Below are 18,191 nucleotides of genomic sequence, written 5' to 3'. Positions count from 1 at the left end.
TGTGATAATTAAAAATGAACTGCAAATCTGTTTGTACTATCTGCCTCACTGCCTCTGCTGTGTAGTTTTGAAAGGGCAGCCTTTCACACCATTACTTTGCTTCCCTTAAAGGTATCCTTTTAATGTTTTGATGTATGGAGCAACTGACCAGTCAAATGGTTCTTATGCCTGTTACTAGCGTGTTGGAAGAGGTAACAGAACACATGATACAAAGCTTGTAAATCTGTGTTGAGAACACTGGCATTGTGTAAGCATCCCTTGGGGATGACAGGATAACAACAGGACTTATTACTTGGGATCAACCTGTCCTAAGCAAGAGTTAAGTCTGATAGGAAGGAAAACTACACAGAATGTTACATTAGCACTATTAGTTTATCTGTAAGGTTAAAAGAATGGATCACAGGATAATATTCAGTAGAATCACTCAACCACAGCCATCACTGAAGCAGAACTAAGAAAGGCTAGTGTCAATAATCAAGTTTGGGTTTATCTTTCAAGGGGAGCTGATTACCTTTTACACAGACTACATCTCAGCCCCCAGTAAACATAAACCAATTCTACTCTATTGTTACAGACACACATATAGCTTAAGCCTCTGTGAGCTACACATACAAAACTGAGGAAGAAATTTGACTCAGATTTTCAGTCACATCAGCTGTGTGATAAACCTGCATTTATTGCTTACTTAGAAAGCCAAATTAAACAGGGATAACAGCAATATCCACATGTATTCCAGAACCTGTGGAAATCTACTTTTTTCTTTTTTTTTTTTTTTTTTAATAATAAGCCACAAGGCATAATTCATGACTAAGGATAGATCCATAATAGATTTTCTCTTAATGGGAACTTCTTTGAATCTCATGTATTTTGTACAGTGCTGGCCCCTGGAACTGTACCAAAGCTGATCTCATCTCTTACTTAGAAATAAATTTGAGTAAAAAGAATAGCTGAAGCACAGCAGAAGGAAAATGGAAACCAGTGACCAAGTGGAACTGGATTTGGATCTGAACTAAATGTTTCTAGACTGAAAATTCAAATCTTCTCTGTAAGAAATGTGGAAAAAGTCACCAGCTACTACAAGTTCATTACCCGGTGTCAGGAATAGGTTCAAGTTCTAACCAACCTTTCCTAAAGTTTGCAAGAGAAGGCTGCTCAGATGCCTAGTGTCTAGTAGGAAACCACTGCATGTGTAGAGCAGGAAATATGGCTGATTCACTGTCTTGCATCACAGTAACTACATTGCCTGATATTCGAGACATGAAGAATTACAGAATGTGTTAGGTTGGAAGGGATCTTCAAAGCTCATCTAGTCCAACCCTCCTGCATTAAGCAGGGACGTCTTCACTAGACCATGTTGCCCAGAGTCCTACCAAGCCTGATATCTCCAGGAATGGGGTCTCCACTACCTCTGTGCAAATTGTTCCAGTGATCACCATGGAAGGAACTGGCCAGTCATCATCTTCTGCTACCTACTTCTGCAACATCTAGCATACTGGGTTCTTTGTTTCCAGGCAAGGCATTGCTTATTGGTTTGAAAGCTTTACATAGATATAACCAAAAGGGACATCTCAGTTAAAAACTCTAAAATTCACAAACTTGCTTCCCCCTGTATAAGAAAACTCTGTGTTACTTACCCACAATTCCTAATGCAATGTAACCCAGAATGACGACTATGAAGATCACACAGCAAATAACGTCTGTACAGTGCCTAGGGACAGAAAGAAATGATTTTTAAAAATAAGGGGTTTAGTATGACCCTTTGAAAACACTGTCACAGGATATTTCAACATCTGGATAAGAGGTCTGCATGTGCACTTAGTAGAAACCTTACTCGCAGAATCACATTTGAGGTGTAAGGCCCTGCTTTTGTAGCAAGGCCAACAAATAAATGTGCATGTCTCTTGCATTTTAGATAGCAATAAAAACATACTGAGGAACAGGCTTAGATATTCTTAAATAACAACTTACAACATTGAATCCATGAGATCACTGTGGTGTAAGTTACCACAGGACATCTGCCTCTGCATGTCCCTACAGCTGGCATCAAATACCACAAACAATGCTAGACCTGTTATAAATAGCTTATGAATGGAAAAATAACAGCATGAAATTTTAAAAAGACTATATGCAACTACCCTGACCTCTGCACAAAATTCTGACCCAGCTGCCTGACCTGATTTAAGGCAACCAAAAACCCCCTGATACACTGTGGAGAGTCATACCTCCCTTCACAGACACGTAAGCAAAGAACAGTGCTCACCAGTCAGGAAACCCAGCCAGTGAGTAAAGCATATTTAATTAATTACTGTCGTCTACTTATTGGTCATGCAGGCTGGGAGTGGAGCAGCGGACCACTGGGCTCATTTTTCTCCATCATCTGACCTCCGTCAGAGCAGTTCCGGGAGTGTAACGTGAACACAGCACTCTCCAGCAAGAAGGGCAGTACGTGCTTTAGACCAACACAGAGCGCTCTGGCTGTGGCCAGCACCTCTCCTTCACAAGCCCTTGTTTCTAAAGACATGGAACCAAAACATTTGCTACCTCCCAGGCCTTTGCAGGCTGGATGGTGAATAAACATTCAGGATTTCATTAGCAACAGGGTGAATTACTCCTACAAGGGCGTGCTGCCTAGAGCCTCCCTACCTGAAGGATTCCCACCGCTGCTGTTATTTATGACAGAGCTTTGGTGAAGGCAGGGCTCGTGTCCGCAGAGCCTGCGGGGCTGCTCCCACAGCAGAGTGCAAACTGATCCAGATCCTGCTCCACTGCTGGATCTTGCCAGCAGAAGTCTTAGAACCCAAGCTGCAGCTGACACACAGTCACCTCCAGCATCTAGCACCCTTTCCATTTCCCGTTCTATGCTTCCTCTTCCAGAGATCTGCTACTCTTTAGCACAAAGGAGATAAAGACAGAAGATCTTTTAAACAATTGGGAGTACTTTAGAAGTGTTTCCAGGTGTGGAAAAGGAAAGGAAAATCCTGTACATTTCCCTAGAGAGACACAGTTTTAACATCTCACTGAAATAAATGTTTAGAAGAGGCCAAGGCGGTACAGGACTCAAGGTCAGTGTGACAGTACTCTACAGACAACTGCCTAAAGCAGAAGCAGTGACACTACAGCAGTGCTGCTCATTGTCCCAGCCGCCATTCAGAAGCAGTTCTGACATTGCTCAAGCTTGGCTCTCACCCCATCAGAGACATTTTTAAGAGGCACAATATTTAATTCAAGATGTCTCAGGAGAAATATGGCACCATAAATGTTTTAATTACAACTCCTATAGTTTCAAAATCCTCTTCTAGTCCAGTTCTCACAGCTCTCATTTTCTGATACCTAAATGCAATTAGAGGTTACACCCGTTTTGCTAAACGGCCTTTTAAGGGTATGCAGAGCCACCACACACTCTTTACCAGAACACAGGATCTTCTGTTCTTCATAATATACAAACTTTTCTACAGTGCCTAGTAAAATTGTCACATAAATCCTCCTTTGGGTGGCTTCAGAAAACTTTGAAACAGTTTATACAGACTGATTCTTGTTTGTACAAAATTACTGCTTATTGTACTAGATGCTGTGGGTGAAACCCTGCCTCCACTTAGCATCATTATTAGCTCATGCAGCTCACTTGCAGTGAGATCGTATTACCTCAAAAATACAAGGCTCCACAGGAGAGGGAAAAAATGTAGAACACCTTAAATGAACAAATTACAGTAACTCTGTAAAGATACAGGGTTATCCTGTGAAGATTCTGGGAGTTCCCAAAGCTGCAGGAACTGGAATGATGGGGATTGCCTCTTCCTGAAAAGGAGATACTGGAAGCACATGTTATTACTGAAACCTAATCAGAAACTATCTGGCTATACTTTGACCAAAAGCAGATTTGATACAATTTTTTTCCAAGTAAGAAGGCTTCTTCAGTGTCTTTGAGGCTAATGAGGCAGAGCAAAATCACTCAGAAAACTGGACTGTTAAACTGAAGATGGATGAATGGAAATATGCATATTAGAATAGGAGCTGAGAACAGTGGTTATCATACAGGCTCTAGAATCTTTGTTACAGATAGTGTTATCATACTTCTGTGTATTAATTATGTGTAAAAATTCAAAGACTAATGAGAAAAAGCTCTTCATATTTCTTTTGGTATAGATGATGAAAATATTAAAAATGCTTCTTGTTTTGTGGTACTTTTTAGATAACCACGTTCCATAATCTGAAACACTCACTTCGTTTTGGGTCTGTGCATTTGAGCACAGGGGTTTCCATAGAGATAAACCACTAATAAGAGAGTCAGATTCATCATGTTCAGGTGACGTAATAAAAGACCTTCATTTGGTTAAGTGCACAGTTCAGGGTCAAACATTACAATTCACTGCTTACTGCTGTCATTTAGCTTAATTTATGGAGCCTGATTTGCTTTCTACTGTCTCTCAGAAGCATAGTGGCTTCCTGGCTTCGAGAGCTGCATTACATGTGGCAGTGAACAATACTCTGTGCACCTGGCAACCTACCAAAGACAGAATCTTTCTCACAGAGCATTGGTGCACTGAAGCCTTTCACCCACCGACAATTCCTGCACTTCATCCTTAACGACTGACTACAACCTCCCTCTGTCAGCTTCACACCCAATCTGTCATAAGGGCAACCTGCTCAAGGTGCAGCTCCAGCAAGAAACGATGATGTTCATTAGTGAAGCAGCACTAGGAGTACCTTAGCACCGACAAACTGTCCTGAGCCTGGCAACCACAGAGCAAAGCCAGGCTCAAGATGTTCACAGCATGAGTTTCAGGTTACCACTTTCAGGTCTGTTGACATTGATGTCCTCACTTCTAGCTTCCTCCTCCCTGCTGGACTAACAGCTTGCGTTTTGAGACCTCCCTAAAACCTGTTCTGTCAAGGTGATGTTATGTATGCCATAAAATGCCATGAATAGCTCTGAACACCCTTCCTTCACTGGGGCTGAACTGAGAAGCAAGATCTGCTGTACAAGCATTTCTATCCGCACAGACACTGAGGGCATCATTCTGCAGAGGTGAATGAACACACAAGGCTCTAAATGGCTGCAGAGAAAGTTCCTTTCAAAGTTCACTCCTACTGTGGAGTCCAGAACTGCACATCAAAAAATATTTATACAAGTTTTCACCACAGGCTGGTTTCCATCAACTTAAATTCTGCATTTTCTTAATGAGTATGACTCAGCTGCACTGACCTGCATGGATTTACTAAGTTGGTATGTCTTAATCACAAGCACCATGCTTAAGGAAGTATTGTTTAGTTCTGGAAAACTCAAATGTTGGTATCTGCCAATAAGCAGTATCTGCAGACACTGTATGCTCCAAATCAGAAACACAAACCAAGAATTCTAAGAGAAAAATGCAGGTAGCTGAATAGTTATGGAAATTTACTGATACCAGACTCAAACAAGAGCAGATTAACTTTACTTTCTAATCACAGAGGAGGATTCAATCTTTGTCTTAACAAGTACCCCGAATTTCTGTAAGTTAACGATAGTCCAGGAGGTGTCAGGAGTTTTTAGAACAAAACAAGGATAAGAATCTATAGTGTCTAACTAGCAAGAGGAATATGACAAAAAAAACCCCAAGAAACAACACAGAGGAGAGAAGAATAACAAGGGGCAAGGTAAAGACTAAAGACAAACTCCACAGGATTGGATATGTCAGAAGTGTAATTTACTAACTGGATTTTGCCAAAGCAGTTCAGAAAAATATGCTATGATTATATTGCCTGTATAAATTCCTGTACTAGAATCCAGAAACAAATCTAAACGGAGGAAGACAGCTCATTTTATACCCAAAGCAGCATAATTACATTAAGAAAACAGAGCAGCTTGTCATCACACCCGTGTGATGGTAGCTGACTGATTTATCCAGAATCAGAGATACCTCAGACATGGAATACAATGCACTAGACTTTGTACACTGTATGAACTTGTACAAATTCAGTCAAGGTGATCATCAGACCCGGTGTGGGGGAGGTATACACCTCCAGCTCCGACTGACGGGGAACACTATGAGTTCCTATTTTCCTCTAGAAAGTTGTCTACCAAAACTCCTGCTACATCATTTTGAGCAGAGAAACTGCAGAGCTGCTGCTTCAACCTGTAAACCTACTCACATGGCAGATACAAAATATAAAACCTTGCCAGAGTTTTCCAGTAGTAACACACTGATGAACACTTAATAACATCCTAAACTACCATGTAAATTCATCCTGCAAACAGCGCATACAAAATCTGACTGGCAGTACCATAAAGATGCTTCTCAGATTAGGATCAACTTCCTAAACAAACATTTCAATTTATTTCTAAAATTATTAGCTTTCAGAAAGGAAAAGAATAAATCTATCTTGCATAGACAATAATAGTGTGTGTTGAAGTGAGTGTACCACATGGCTGCAGTGTTATTCTCTGTCATAAATCTTCTGCTGAGAAAGGTGAAATTGACAGATAACTTGGGGTTCTCTAATTTATTCTTCTCACTAGAGGTAGTAAGTAGCAGTTTAGAAATTATTCTCTAGGTTTCACTTACATCTGCAAAATAATGACAAATTGCCTGTGATTTCTTAGATACTTTCTGAGCAATTTCACTCTACTATGAACTGCTGAACCTTCTCAGAGGTAACAGACATGTGCTCATCTGTAGCTCTAAGTGAAGACAAGCCAGATTGTTCTGGTAGGAGGTGTATTTCAGAACCACTTTTAGGTTAGACACAATCCATTTTTAATGCATATTTGCACTGTACCCTAACATTTCTATGGACAACACAGGCAGATAGTCTTGAGCAGAGCAGAATGAGAATGGAAAAAACTGAGAGGACTACAGTATGCAGTCATACCTGTAAAAGAACAAATACATCATCGATAACATCACTTTGGATTTTCATGAGTTGGATGGCTCAGAGTCAATCAACACAGCCACTGTATTTTAATCCTTTTTAATAAAAAGATGTTGAATGAAATACACCAAACTGCACACGGAGTCCCCTGAGAACACTGGTACTAGCAAAGCACTATACACAGTGCCTTTCTGAACACTCCTTTCACTAACCACTGCTCAACACTTCAACCACTGGCTGAATAGAAAAGGTCTTTTCTATTTGCAGAAACGAAACAACAAACAACTCAGATAACTGAACCTCCTTGCAAAGCATCCATCTGACAAAAATTGTGGGAGCAATCCATTCTGTAACAGACTATTCTGTATTACACTGTGTCTAAGACTTGGCTTTCTGTTTCTCCAATTTCCAGGCTTTTAGTGGTTTGGGGAATAGCTTGGTGCTCAACAACCTCAAAACATAATTTCTACTCCACGGCATCTCCAAAAATGCATCAGCTTCAGCAATCACAATGATGGGATGTGACCTTTTCCAGCTGCCTCTCTGCACCTTTCAATGCAGGTATGTACAATTTGCAGCCCATCTCCCTAGAAAGGTATCCTCTCCATTCTTCAAAAAAACGAACTTTTTTCCCTGGCCAATGAAAACTGACATTGAACTCAAGAGCAGGACAAGTCACTTTATCAACAGAAAGCGAAGACAGGTGTTTCCCCACTCATACTCTACACAGAGTTATGCCAGTTATGGCATACAAACAGCTCTGTCCTCACCAACATAATCACTCCTACCACTGATTTGTCTGGATAAAAATGTATGCTTCCAGCCAGAAACTCTGGAATATATTCTGAGAAGGCATTTTTTTCATAGCAACTAGATAGTCTTTATTTGCTTGAAAGTCTGTTTCTTAGTAATTTAATCTTAGTAATTGGAAAAACAAATTAAAAAATCCAGTTCACTGTCTTAAATAAAAAGTAATAATAATCCTAAACTACTTGAAGGGTGTGTGTATAGTGTACTGCACAGTGCTGCACTGATCACCCCAAAAGGTCTGGCAAGTCATCCGGGTGTCTTGCAGAAGGAGTAGGTTGAATCAAAATCCAAGTGCACCTCATGGCAAAGTATGCTCAGCAAGACCAGCGCAGCTGTCATCACCTCAGGGCCTACTGTACCCTTAATGTTTAAGGAACTAATCCTTTTTGTATTGTTTCCAGGAACACTATCTCACCAAAGCATTACAAAATGCACTGAGCACTGCATTCATTTGGTTGTGTTTTCTAGCAGCTGCTATGGAATGTACAGTTACAACAGCATGTAAACATACACCTGGAATTGCAGCAGCTGTCACAGCAACACACAGACATAAATAACAGCAAGCCACACTGCAAAACCAGTTCTTACTAATGCTATCACAGAGTAACAGTAAAAAGAGGAGACATTCTCCTGGGATACCAACCACCACTCAGCACTTTCCATGCACGTGAGCCAAGGCACAGCAACAGAGAGCTCGAGAGCATCCTTACTCTGCAGCATTCTGCACTCCACAGCACCACAGGGAGCCTGGCACATGTTAGGGACACTCTCCACACGTGTAAAAACTGACCAGTGTTTCAGGGCTGATCCACACTGGCAGCCAGCCATGTCACTGACACGATGTCACCCCTGACACCGGCCAAGCACCATGGACTTGTCCTGCTGGCCAGCCAGAACACAGACACAAGGGTGCACAGCCAGGCCATACTCTGGAGAACACTAAATAAATCCCTTGGTGAGGGAGCCAGAAAGCCAGCTGCAAACTGAACAATAAGATGTGCCAGGGTTCCAGCCTTGTGCTGCAGGGAAGAGGACAGACCGCACCACACGGCCGCAGCAACCCGGAGCGGGACACCCCAGATGGTCCTACGTGTGTCGGCATAAAGACAGCAGGCACTAGATGGTATCAACAAACAGGACTGGCATTCAAACTGAAAGAACTTAAGAGCGTGCAGCTAAACATTCCCCAGTAAACTCTACAGCCCCGGGGGTGGTGAGGATTGTCTTCTGGGTTTAGAAGAACTGCAGAAACGAACTCACAAGTTTTGTTTCCCGCGAACTGAAAGAATGGAATACAATGAGTTCAGATATTTACCTGTTGTGAATAGGTCCTCTGAACTTTGGGTCAAATTTCCTTGGTTCACCTGCATTTAAAATAAAACAGTTAAAAAATAATCCTTTATTTAGAACAAAATCTATGGAGAGACGAATGTTAGGAGCAGTCTTTGAAGACCATCCTCTATGTATTCCTATTTAGTCAGTTCTTTTAAAAGAATTTCATGCAGACAATGTCAGTAATTCAGCAGTCTAGTTCTTAGGCCCCTCATTTTCCACAGGATAAACTGCCTTTAATACACATTCTGTCACCACATCTATGCACAGTGTTCACAGTGGAAAGGTGATGGCATTTGAGAGACGAGGATTAAGCCTCATAGTCACATACTCAGTGCATTCAGCAGCACGAGAGTGAACCTACAGGCTAGGCACTTGAATTTTTCTCTAAATTATCAGTTTGGAGTCATTCCTGTACTTAGTGTTACACTTACAGTCTTGCAGAGTTATTCTTACTTCCCATTCCCTTTTAGACAGAGCTGCAGGTTTGCCCCTTCTGCATTGAGCTTATCATGACAAAGCCTGGCTGGAGACTGCAGGAACTCAGTGCTGACCTTGCTCTGCGCTACACTGCACAGGCAGCGTACCTGCACCGCTCCTCCAAAGCTGGAGATGAGGTATATTCGCTCTTTCAAGCGTATGCACCCACCAAAGATGCCAGTGCAGGAAGCAGGGCAGGTCTGAAAGTTACAGTTGGTCATGCACACATCCCTGAATGCTTGTTGCTTTCTGTGGGTCTCAGAATGTCTAGAAGATCAAGTCCAGCTCCTCATACAAACAGGCAGCAACATCTGGATAGGGTTTATGCATGAAAGGAGTCAAAAGCGACATGTTTTTTTTCACGTGGCTATCCTGGTTAGCATAGTTGCAACAGATTCACTCTACACACAAGCAAATTATAGTAAGAAACTACCAAATACTGGCCCACCAATCTGTGCTTCAAATTTGGACCTGAGTATAAATTACAGTATGATTTCACTTAGGAAAGAGTAACACAAAATTAGGGTAGAAATTAAATTTTTAAGTTTTGAACTACTATACAAAAAGAACTGGTCCTTCACTCAACAGACCAGGCTTTGGATTTTCTCTTTTGAAACTAGATATTCAGCTTCATGGGATTTTTTTTAAAATTCATTAATTATGGAGATCTATTGAACCAAACTTTGTGCAATGATAAATTACTTTTTCATTCAGCTGTCAACATTCCATTACAAATTACTGTTTCAGAGCGCTCACTGACTTCCTAAGAGTCTCCTCTTCTGAATATACCTGCTATTAAAGGGTGTTACCAGCCTAAGCTTTTCCCCCACCCACAGGAAAAACACTTTTCTTTGATTAGAGAAGACTTCAGCAACTTCTCAAAAGCAGAATTTACTTATTAACTAAATGCCAGACTTTGTTCTTTGTTTGTATCAGAAAAACCTTATCAAAACACACACAGACCAGTACAATAAACACAGCAGATGATAAAACTCTATTTGCCCTTCATCTGAGGTGTTCAGGTCCACCTTATCAAGCTCTTAAACCAAATATCTTTTAACACAGAAGAGGCTGGGAAAGCTAAAACTCTGGAGGAGCGATGCGTGACAGCAACATTGTGGAAGTAACTGTTAACAGAGGTAGTACGGGAACCCACTGTGCTCCAGGAAGAAAGAGAACCATACATGATGATTCCTGATGCTGGCCCAAAACCTGTATTTCGAGGAACCTTTTTGTACAGCAATTTCTAGAAAATAGGTATTTCTACAAAATAATTTTATCTCCTGAACAGCGCAGCCTGCAATATTACTCCCTCCTGCCAAGGCCTGGCCATAGGGCATACTGACCTGAGCCTTTGTTCGTTGCTCATGAAGACCCACGTTGAGCATGTAAGAACAGGCACACCAGATGTCAAGAGAAATCCCCTGAATCCATACCCCGTATCTCTAACAAGGGGCCACAGTGACTACATGAGAACAAATGCAGCATCGAGGTGCACATACTGACGTTCCCCAAAAACTGAGATTACAAAGATGTGCAACTGCCCTTTTCTGCACCAAAGGGAAACAACTTTATGGCTGAATTTCTCTCACTAATTCCATAAATCTCTATTTAACTTGCGCACACTTTAAGAATCTGTGATGTTCTACGTCACGGAGTATTACAGGTTAATGAAACACACTACCACCACTCCAGCTCATACCTCTGTGGCAGCATGGCATGCTACTAAAAATTTTACAGGTTATTGTACTCCTCTTTACTTGTCCATCTTCAAGAGCCCCAGACTGTTCAGTTGTTTCTTGCACATAAGCCATTCCATACTTCTGGTCATGCCCACGTCCCTTTTCTGTACCAGAAACATTCCTTTTCTGGGCCAGAACTGCACAGGATATTCACCACAAATTTGGCTGTAATTTATACAATCATATAATGACTTTTTTCTATTTGACCTCATTCCATTCCTAAGTGTTATTTCTTACAGTCTACTTGCTTTTGGGGCAGACACTTCCACTGAATCAAGACCTCAAGTTCTCACTCCTGAACACTACTGGAGGAACCTATTCTCCAAAGCTCTTCAGTATTTTCCTTCACAATTGGAACAATGAAGTAGAATTAACATTCTCAAACTGTGCAGATGACAAGCATTAAAATACTTGTGGAGATGGAAGTACAGGGATTTTGGTAATTTAACAATTCAAAGTGTTTCTGGTAAACTGAGGAAGGTTATAAAGACGAAGTCCATTCACAAAGCCATACAGAGTATTTGCTTACAACAACACTGAGATGAACCCTAAAGGCTTCTGGCAGACTCCAAGGAGACAGTAAGTCAGTAAAGCAATGTCTTTGCATGGAAAAAAAAAAAGGCACAAATCATTCAAGGAGTGTGAACATGACTGAAGAAGTCACCATTCCTTGTGCTTGGGACACAGAACCCTAGAACATCCGGAGCTGGAAAGGACCCATAAAGATCATGGAGTCCAACTCCTGGCTCCACACAGGGCCAGCTGAGTCAGAGCGCGGGACTGAGCGCATCCTCCAGACACTTCTTGACCTCAGGCACATGTAAGGCCTCGGATGAAAAACCTTCTAGATCATGGCACCAGAATTCAGAAGATATAGACAAACTGGAGAGAAGGAGGACTGATTAAAAGAAGACACTAATAGGTTTACAATAAGCAATAAATGAACGCGAATTTCAATGACTGATTTGGGGAAGGAGCACAAAACAAGTCATCAAATACCATATAAAAGTGACAGCTACCATTCTTAAAAGAAAAAAAATTAAAAAGAAGCCAATTCCAAACTTTAGAAGTTTAGTAGGCATAGGGAAGAAAGCATTGGTGTGGTATAATAACTGTCATTTTTTTGCTACAATTAAAAATTGAGATTATTAATTCTTTGCAGATGACATATATCACAAGGTGCTTTATCATAGGAAACTTCTGTACATTAAATTACAAACTCATTACAAGAAATATTTCACAAGATATTTTGCCACCAATTCTGACTTCAAACAGCATATAAATTTAATTTTGAATTTAATTACTGTATTAAAAAAGATCTAAATTACTTACCTAAAATAAAACCAGACAATACACATATACAGTTTAATTTTGTTCTGCAATTTAAATAAACTTGCAAACGTTATTCTGAAAAAAAAGAGAGTAGGATATTGCTAATAATCAAAAGAAGTTATATAAAACCTTTGGGACTGGGTCTAAGCCCATTGAAATCAACTGAAATAACCCAGTTGAAATAAACAAGATTTAGATCAGGTACTTATGAACTGCCTTAAGAAAGCAGGTAAATTACCATGTTTTCCATAGTAGTTTTCTTCATCCATGTTACTGTATCCAGATCACTTTAGCAAGCTGAGATGCTGAGGACTCCTGTGTGGTAGCATGCTGTCCCAGCAAGCACAGATACACTTAACAGATTTTAAAATAAAGCTGAGTGTCACTGACTTCTGCCATCAGAATGGAAATTCCCAAAGTAGGCAGGCCTTGCAGTGAGCAGAGATCCTGCGCAGTGCCTTGCCCACCGACTCCAAGCCAGCCTGATAGCCTGTCAAGAAACGAGTCTTATCAGCTTGTACTAACCTCCAATGCTGCAGGAGGGGAAATCTCTGCACCTGAATCCCACTTGTAAAATAATCTGAAAACATTACTGATGATGTGCTGACAATAACATACCAACTGCCAGCAACTGTGGGTTTGCAGCTGTGCTAGGGTTCTGGGTTGGGCTGAGAGGCTTCTCCTCCTAGCAGCTGCACAGTCTGCCTTTCAGGTTTAGGATGAGGGCAGTGTCAGTATTACACTGATGTTTCTAGGTGCTGCCAAGCAGTCACGGACTGTCCAGCTTCTCCTGCTGCCCTGCTAATGAGAAGGTGGGGGGGCACCTGGGAAGCCAGGAGGGGGCACAGCCAGGACAGGTGACCCGAACTGGCCCAAGGCATATTCCAAACCATATGACATAACGCTCCATGTATAACTGGGAGGTGGGTTGGGAGGTGGCTCAGCTCAATAATTAGTTGAGTATCAGCTTCAGTTGGTGACCATCTGTGCTGTGGATCAGTTGTGTTGTCACTGTACTCCTCTTCACCCTATTAAACTGTCTTCATTCCAACTCACAAGTTTTTACCCTTTTGATTCTCTCCCCCATCCCACCAAGGGGGTGAGTGAGTGGCTTTGTGGCTGTTTCAGCTGCCTGCCAGATTAAACCAGGACAGCTACTGTGAAAGAAAATACTCTTTACGTGCCAGAGCTGGCCAAATCCTTCTTCCTCAACAGTGAGTGCTAAGTGACTAGCTCCCCCAAAGTACAAGTCATGCAACTGCAAAAAACAGATTTACTATGACGTGTTTAAGTCTAAAATAGAAACTGTCTGCTGTACATAAAAGTTTGTTGTCAGGAGGAACATTCATCTGTAGAAGTATTTATAATTTGTATATTTTCTTAATAAAATGTACATGTCACGTTTCTGCTCTGGACAGAAGCACAGAGCAGAAGAGTTAGCACTAGAGGTCTTTGCATTGTTTAGATACTGTGACACCTATACAGTGGGAGGAAGGACATGTGTTGTAGTTAGCAGTGGAATCCGAAAGCCTGAAGGCATTAAGAAAAAAAAAAAAAAAAGAAAGAGGAAAAAAATAAGAGCAGCCATCAACCTCTCTTTTTTTGTCAAAGTAACAGAATCCCTGTATGGTGATCCTGACCAGCATGAAGTTTCCATTCTCTGTGGAATGTGTTTTAAAAACAACTGTAGAATTCTTTACTGTGAAACACATGCATTCCTACAGTTTTTTTACAGACTGGGCTGAACTACATGCAGGAACAACAGAAACAATGGGTTTTTTAAAGTCAACCCTGCCACTGCATAGTACAGAATGACAAAGAACGATCACATACCCAGACGTCCCATTTTGTTATTACAGAACCTGACAGCGATGTTCAATGTTTACTGAACGAGATATTCAGTATAACCAGTATCGGTAAACAACAGTAAATGTAGATTAATCTTTTGTAAAATACTAACCACTGACTGAACTCTCATACTTAACCACCTCTCAAGTCCTGCTATCCTCCAGCAATCACAGAAATAAAAGCAAAGCAGACACAGTTCCACTGCGCTCCTACTCAAGTCTGCACCTCTGCCAAAGGCTGCTTCAGTCTCATGACAGTGCAGTAACAGAAGGCACCGAGCAGACAGTGCTAAACACAGATGTACACTGACACACCATCTGGCCAGCAACGTACTGCCCAACTCTAATAAAATGCTATTTCTACTTTAATAATTCTTAGTTTCTTCAGGTCTCCTCGTTGGTGTTTGGCCAACGATTACAGGTGCCTGTGGCGCTGGAACACTACGTGTATGTGCTGCTTCCCTCTGCTGGAGTAAATACGTATGTTCCAGTAACTAAAAGCATCCCTACGATAGGCAATGCCTCCCTTCGGGCAAGGGTACACAATCTGCTAATTCAGCGCTCAAGGATGCAAATGCACAGGCCAACAAATTTAGGCTGCTAAATAAATGCTTGGGATGAATTAGGACTGAATGAGATTCATCCCAGTCGTTTCTCTAAAAAAATCATATGAAGATTTTGATGCTTCTGCCCTTGCATTCTGGCTAAGGGTAGGAAAAACCCCAAATTAGACAAGTTCTTGCATAATTAACCTGTCCCTTCCAGAAACAGAACCTTCTGGAACATATACGAAAGCCTAATCTCTGCAAGGTTTACAGTCTCATTTTGCAAGGAATTCAAATAAATGTTTGAGATGTACTACTGTTCAGCATAAGTCAATTTAATTTTACTTGAAGATATTTTTAGGCAATCTTAGGCTACGCTGTAAATTGCATGCAATGTTCCTTATACAGAAACAACCTAATGATCCAGCAATATAAAACAATACACTGTTCCTGTAGGACACGAGTGTGTAGGAGCAGTCCAAAGGTTGACACAAAAAACAGCTCTTCCAGTAAGTCTTGTACCTGGTTTACACGCAAATGGGGCGTTTTCCTCTTTGAAAGATTCAGGTATAACTTGGTTTTTTGAGATCATACACTAGCACCTGCATAAATTTCAACTACAATAAAAGCACACTTATGATTTTACTCATGCAATAAACAACAGTGAATGGCAGCTGCCTTTGAAATATCTTTTATCATGACAGTATGAGTCTGTCTTTCTGTTCCTCATTTAGCCAGAAAAACTCATGAGATGATGAATACAACTCACCCTGAATTCCACTTTTAAATCCCAAAGAAGACAAACTTTTCTGAGTTTTGCTGGTTTTTTATTTCCTATGAGCCATTCATGCAGCCAGATTTTTTTTCCAGAACAACAATTATGTGTTCATCTTTTAAAAGTTGAGAATTCATCATACAAGTCTCTGTGAATGTTTGCCACACACTGAAATGCAAATTAGCCATATCACTACTATAAATAATTGTACTATAGGTTTTAATGTCTTGGTCCTACATTAAATCACAGGCTTGATTATGTATGTGATGTTTGTTGGAAACCTTGCACAGCAGGAGAGCTCCCTTCGATTGTTTCTTCATGTGCCCACACACACATATCAGCTCTGGTACCTTGAGCATTACAGATTAGTAAGTATCCAAAAACTAAGTAAAATATTTGCCTTCACATTTGAAACATTATTTTAGGTTGAACAAAACTGAACAAGCAGCAGCTATTTGGGACAATACAACAACATAAGAAGTGGCAACATTAGGTGATTACAGTCAGGCTAAAGAGGGACTCTGAGTCCTTACAGTGGACTAGAGAGCTCTGCATCACTTAGGCCACCTAAGAACAGTGAAATACAAGTCTGTTGAAACAGGATAGCAGCATCCAGCATGCTGAGGCAGGGAGTGATTAACTGGCCAGCAGAAAAATGTGGGAAATGAAACACTGAATAAATAAGTGCATCTTTAGCTCAGTTCTCTATAGGTACTTGGGTACCTAATTCTGGACAACGTTCACTGCCCTGCCTCCTTCCCTAGAGCTCCTATCAAAAAACCCCAACCAAACAAACAAGGCATTCTTTCCCTAAAAGCACATCCCAGAAGAGATGATGGTGCTTGTCTCACACGGAACAGAAAAAGACTGCTCCCACTCAAGATGTAAGAGAGAAAAATTCAGACCCAGACTGCACAACAGTAGTCTGGGAAAGCATTCCCCTATGCATGAACAGAAAGGTACACCATGCAGCTCTAAGAGCTACTGTCAGAAAGAACACGATTACGTATATGTTCAGGTAGCTCATGGTGGATCACCAAGAATCCTGTCCCTACTCCAACAGTTAGCATGCAACATACAGCCAGAACAGTAATTTCTTCCTTTCCAGTATGAAAAAAATAATTTTTTCTTCCTTTAAATGTTTTAACCAAAATTTTGTTACACTATTACACAGCAGTTAGGTTTTTTTATGCCAGATACCAAAAGTACTCTTACCATTCATCTTAGAAACTCCCAGAACACAAAGCTTCACAAAGATCTAACTGGTGGCTTGGATTGCACTGGTAATAGTCATGCAAGAGAAAAGTTACTGACAGCAAGGAAAACCCTTTTGCTTTATCATCCAGATTTCAAAGCTAAACATTTTGCAACAGGTTTTTGATCAACTCATAAATCAAGAGCTGCAGTAACAAATAGCGAGCAGAACAGGACCACTTTTATTAATGTACAGTGTGATAAATTCCCCAATGAGCTGCACACCCAAGGGAACAGTTCTTCATGGTGCTATATACTTGCTACTGCATCAAACCACTGTGAATTCTCTCTCTGGGATTTTCAGAACGATTAACACTGAGAAAAAAAAGAAGTTGTGCTTCAACACCAGAGCAAATGACACTAGTGCTTTATCTACGTTCTTCTAAGCACTCCTACACAATTCTCCCAGCTGATTTCCATGTCCTTTCTTCCTCTGGATCTCCATCAGCTTTCCACTACGTTCCCATTTTTCTGGAAAGGCAGAAGCACATGCAGCGGGTGTTTTGGAATGACACCAAAACTGTACAATTAATGCTATTGCATTGTCCTAATTAGTCATGTGTCTGAAGACAAAGTGAATGACAACGCATCATACACTCAGCTGACTGCCAGTTTGTCCAAGGATTGTGCAATGTTTCTTCCTGAGGTGGTGCCTGCACAACTCACATTGTCCACGTTCACTTAGGATGAGACAAAAGATTGCACCTGTTTGATCAGCACGATATGATCACATTTCACCCCTAACACTCTTCTGATACTAGTGATAGATAACACAGACTATTAGGCAGACTTTGAAATACAGCAGTTGTCAGACAGCTACGCACAGAAATGGATTGAAAATGTACACAGCTAATACACTCCAACCTAACTGATCACTAAGATGCAATTATGTTGTGATCAAGAATACTGATAGCTAACAGAGGATTTGCATTCCTCTGAACATCAAACAGTAAGCTTGCTGGCAGTTTGGCTCACATACACAACTTCATTAAGGCTTCTGTTTCAAAGTGCTTATTAGCTGGTGCCCAAAATTCTTCTTTAGAGATGAAATAATGTCTGTTCTTTTGTCTCCCAGCTTCCATTTCTTATTCTCATTCTGGAACTATTGCAACCACAAATTCTGTGGAACTTCCAAGCAAAGACACAGTACCAAGATGCTTCCAAAACAGAATGAAGTGTGGGAAGAGTGCTTCTCAGCAACCCCAACTATCTGTGATTCTATGAG

The 18,191-nt window shown here is 40.9% G+C and overlaps 1 protein-coding gene across 1 annotated transcript in view; it reads right to left on the bottom strand.

Annotated features, from left to right (window-relative positions):
* The window catches only part of SLC44A5 (solute carrier family 44 member 5), a gene marked incomplete at its 5' end in the record, with an annotated part of 67,564 nt that overhangs the window by 26,580 nt on the left and 22,793 nt on the right, over window positions 1-18,191 (bottom strand). Inside the window, 2 exons of the mRNA XM_084266564.1 lie at window positions 1,635-1,708; window positions 8,975-9,023. Of these exons, the coding sequence (XP_084122690.1) occupies window positions 1,635-1,708; window positions 8,975-9,023 (123 nt within the window). The remainder of the gene's footprint in view (window positions 1-1,634; window positions 1,709-8,974; window positions 9,024-18,191) is intronic.

This window comes from Gallinula chloropus, assembly GCF_964237585.1.
Source record: "Gallinula chloropus genome assembly, chromosome: 6".
Classification (NCBI taxonomy): Eukaryota; Metazoa; Chordata; class Aves; order Gruiformes; family Rallidae; genus Gallinula; species Gallinula chloropus.
Note: the sequence above shows the minus strand (reverse complement) of the source record. Positions and strands in the feature narration are given on the sequence as shown.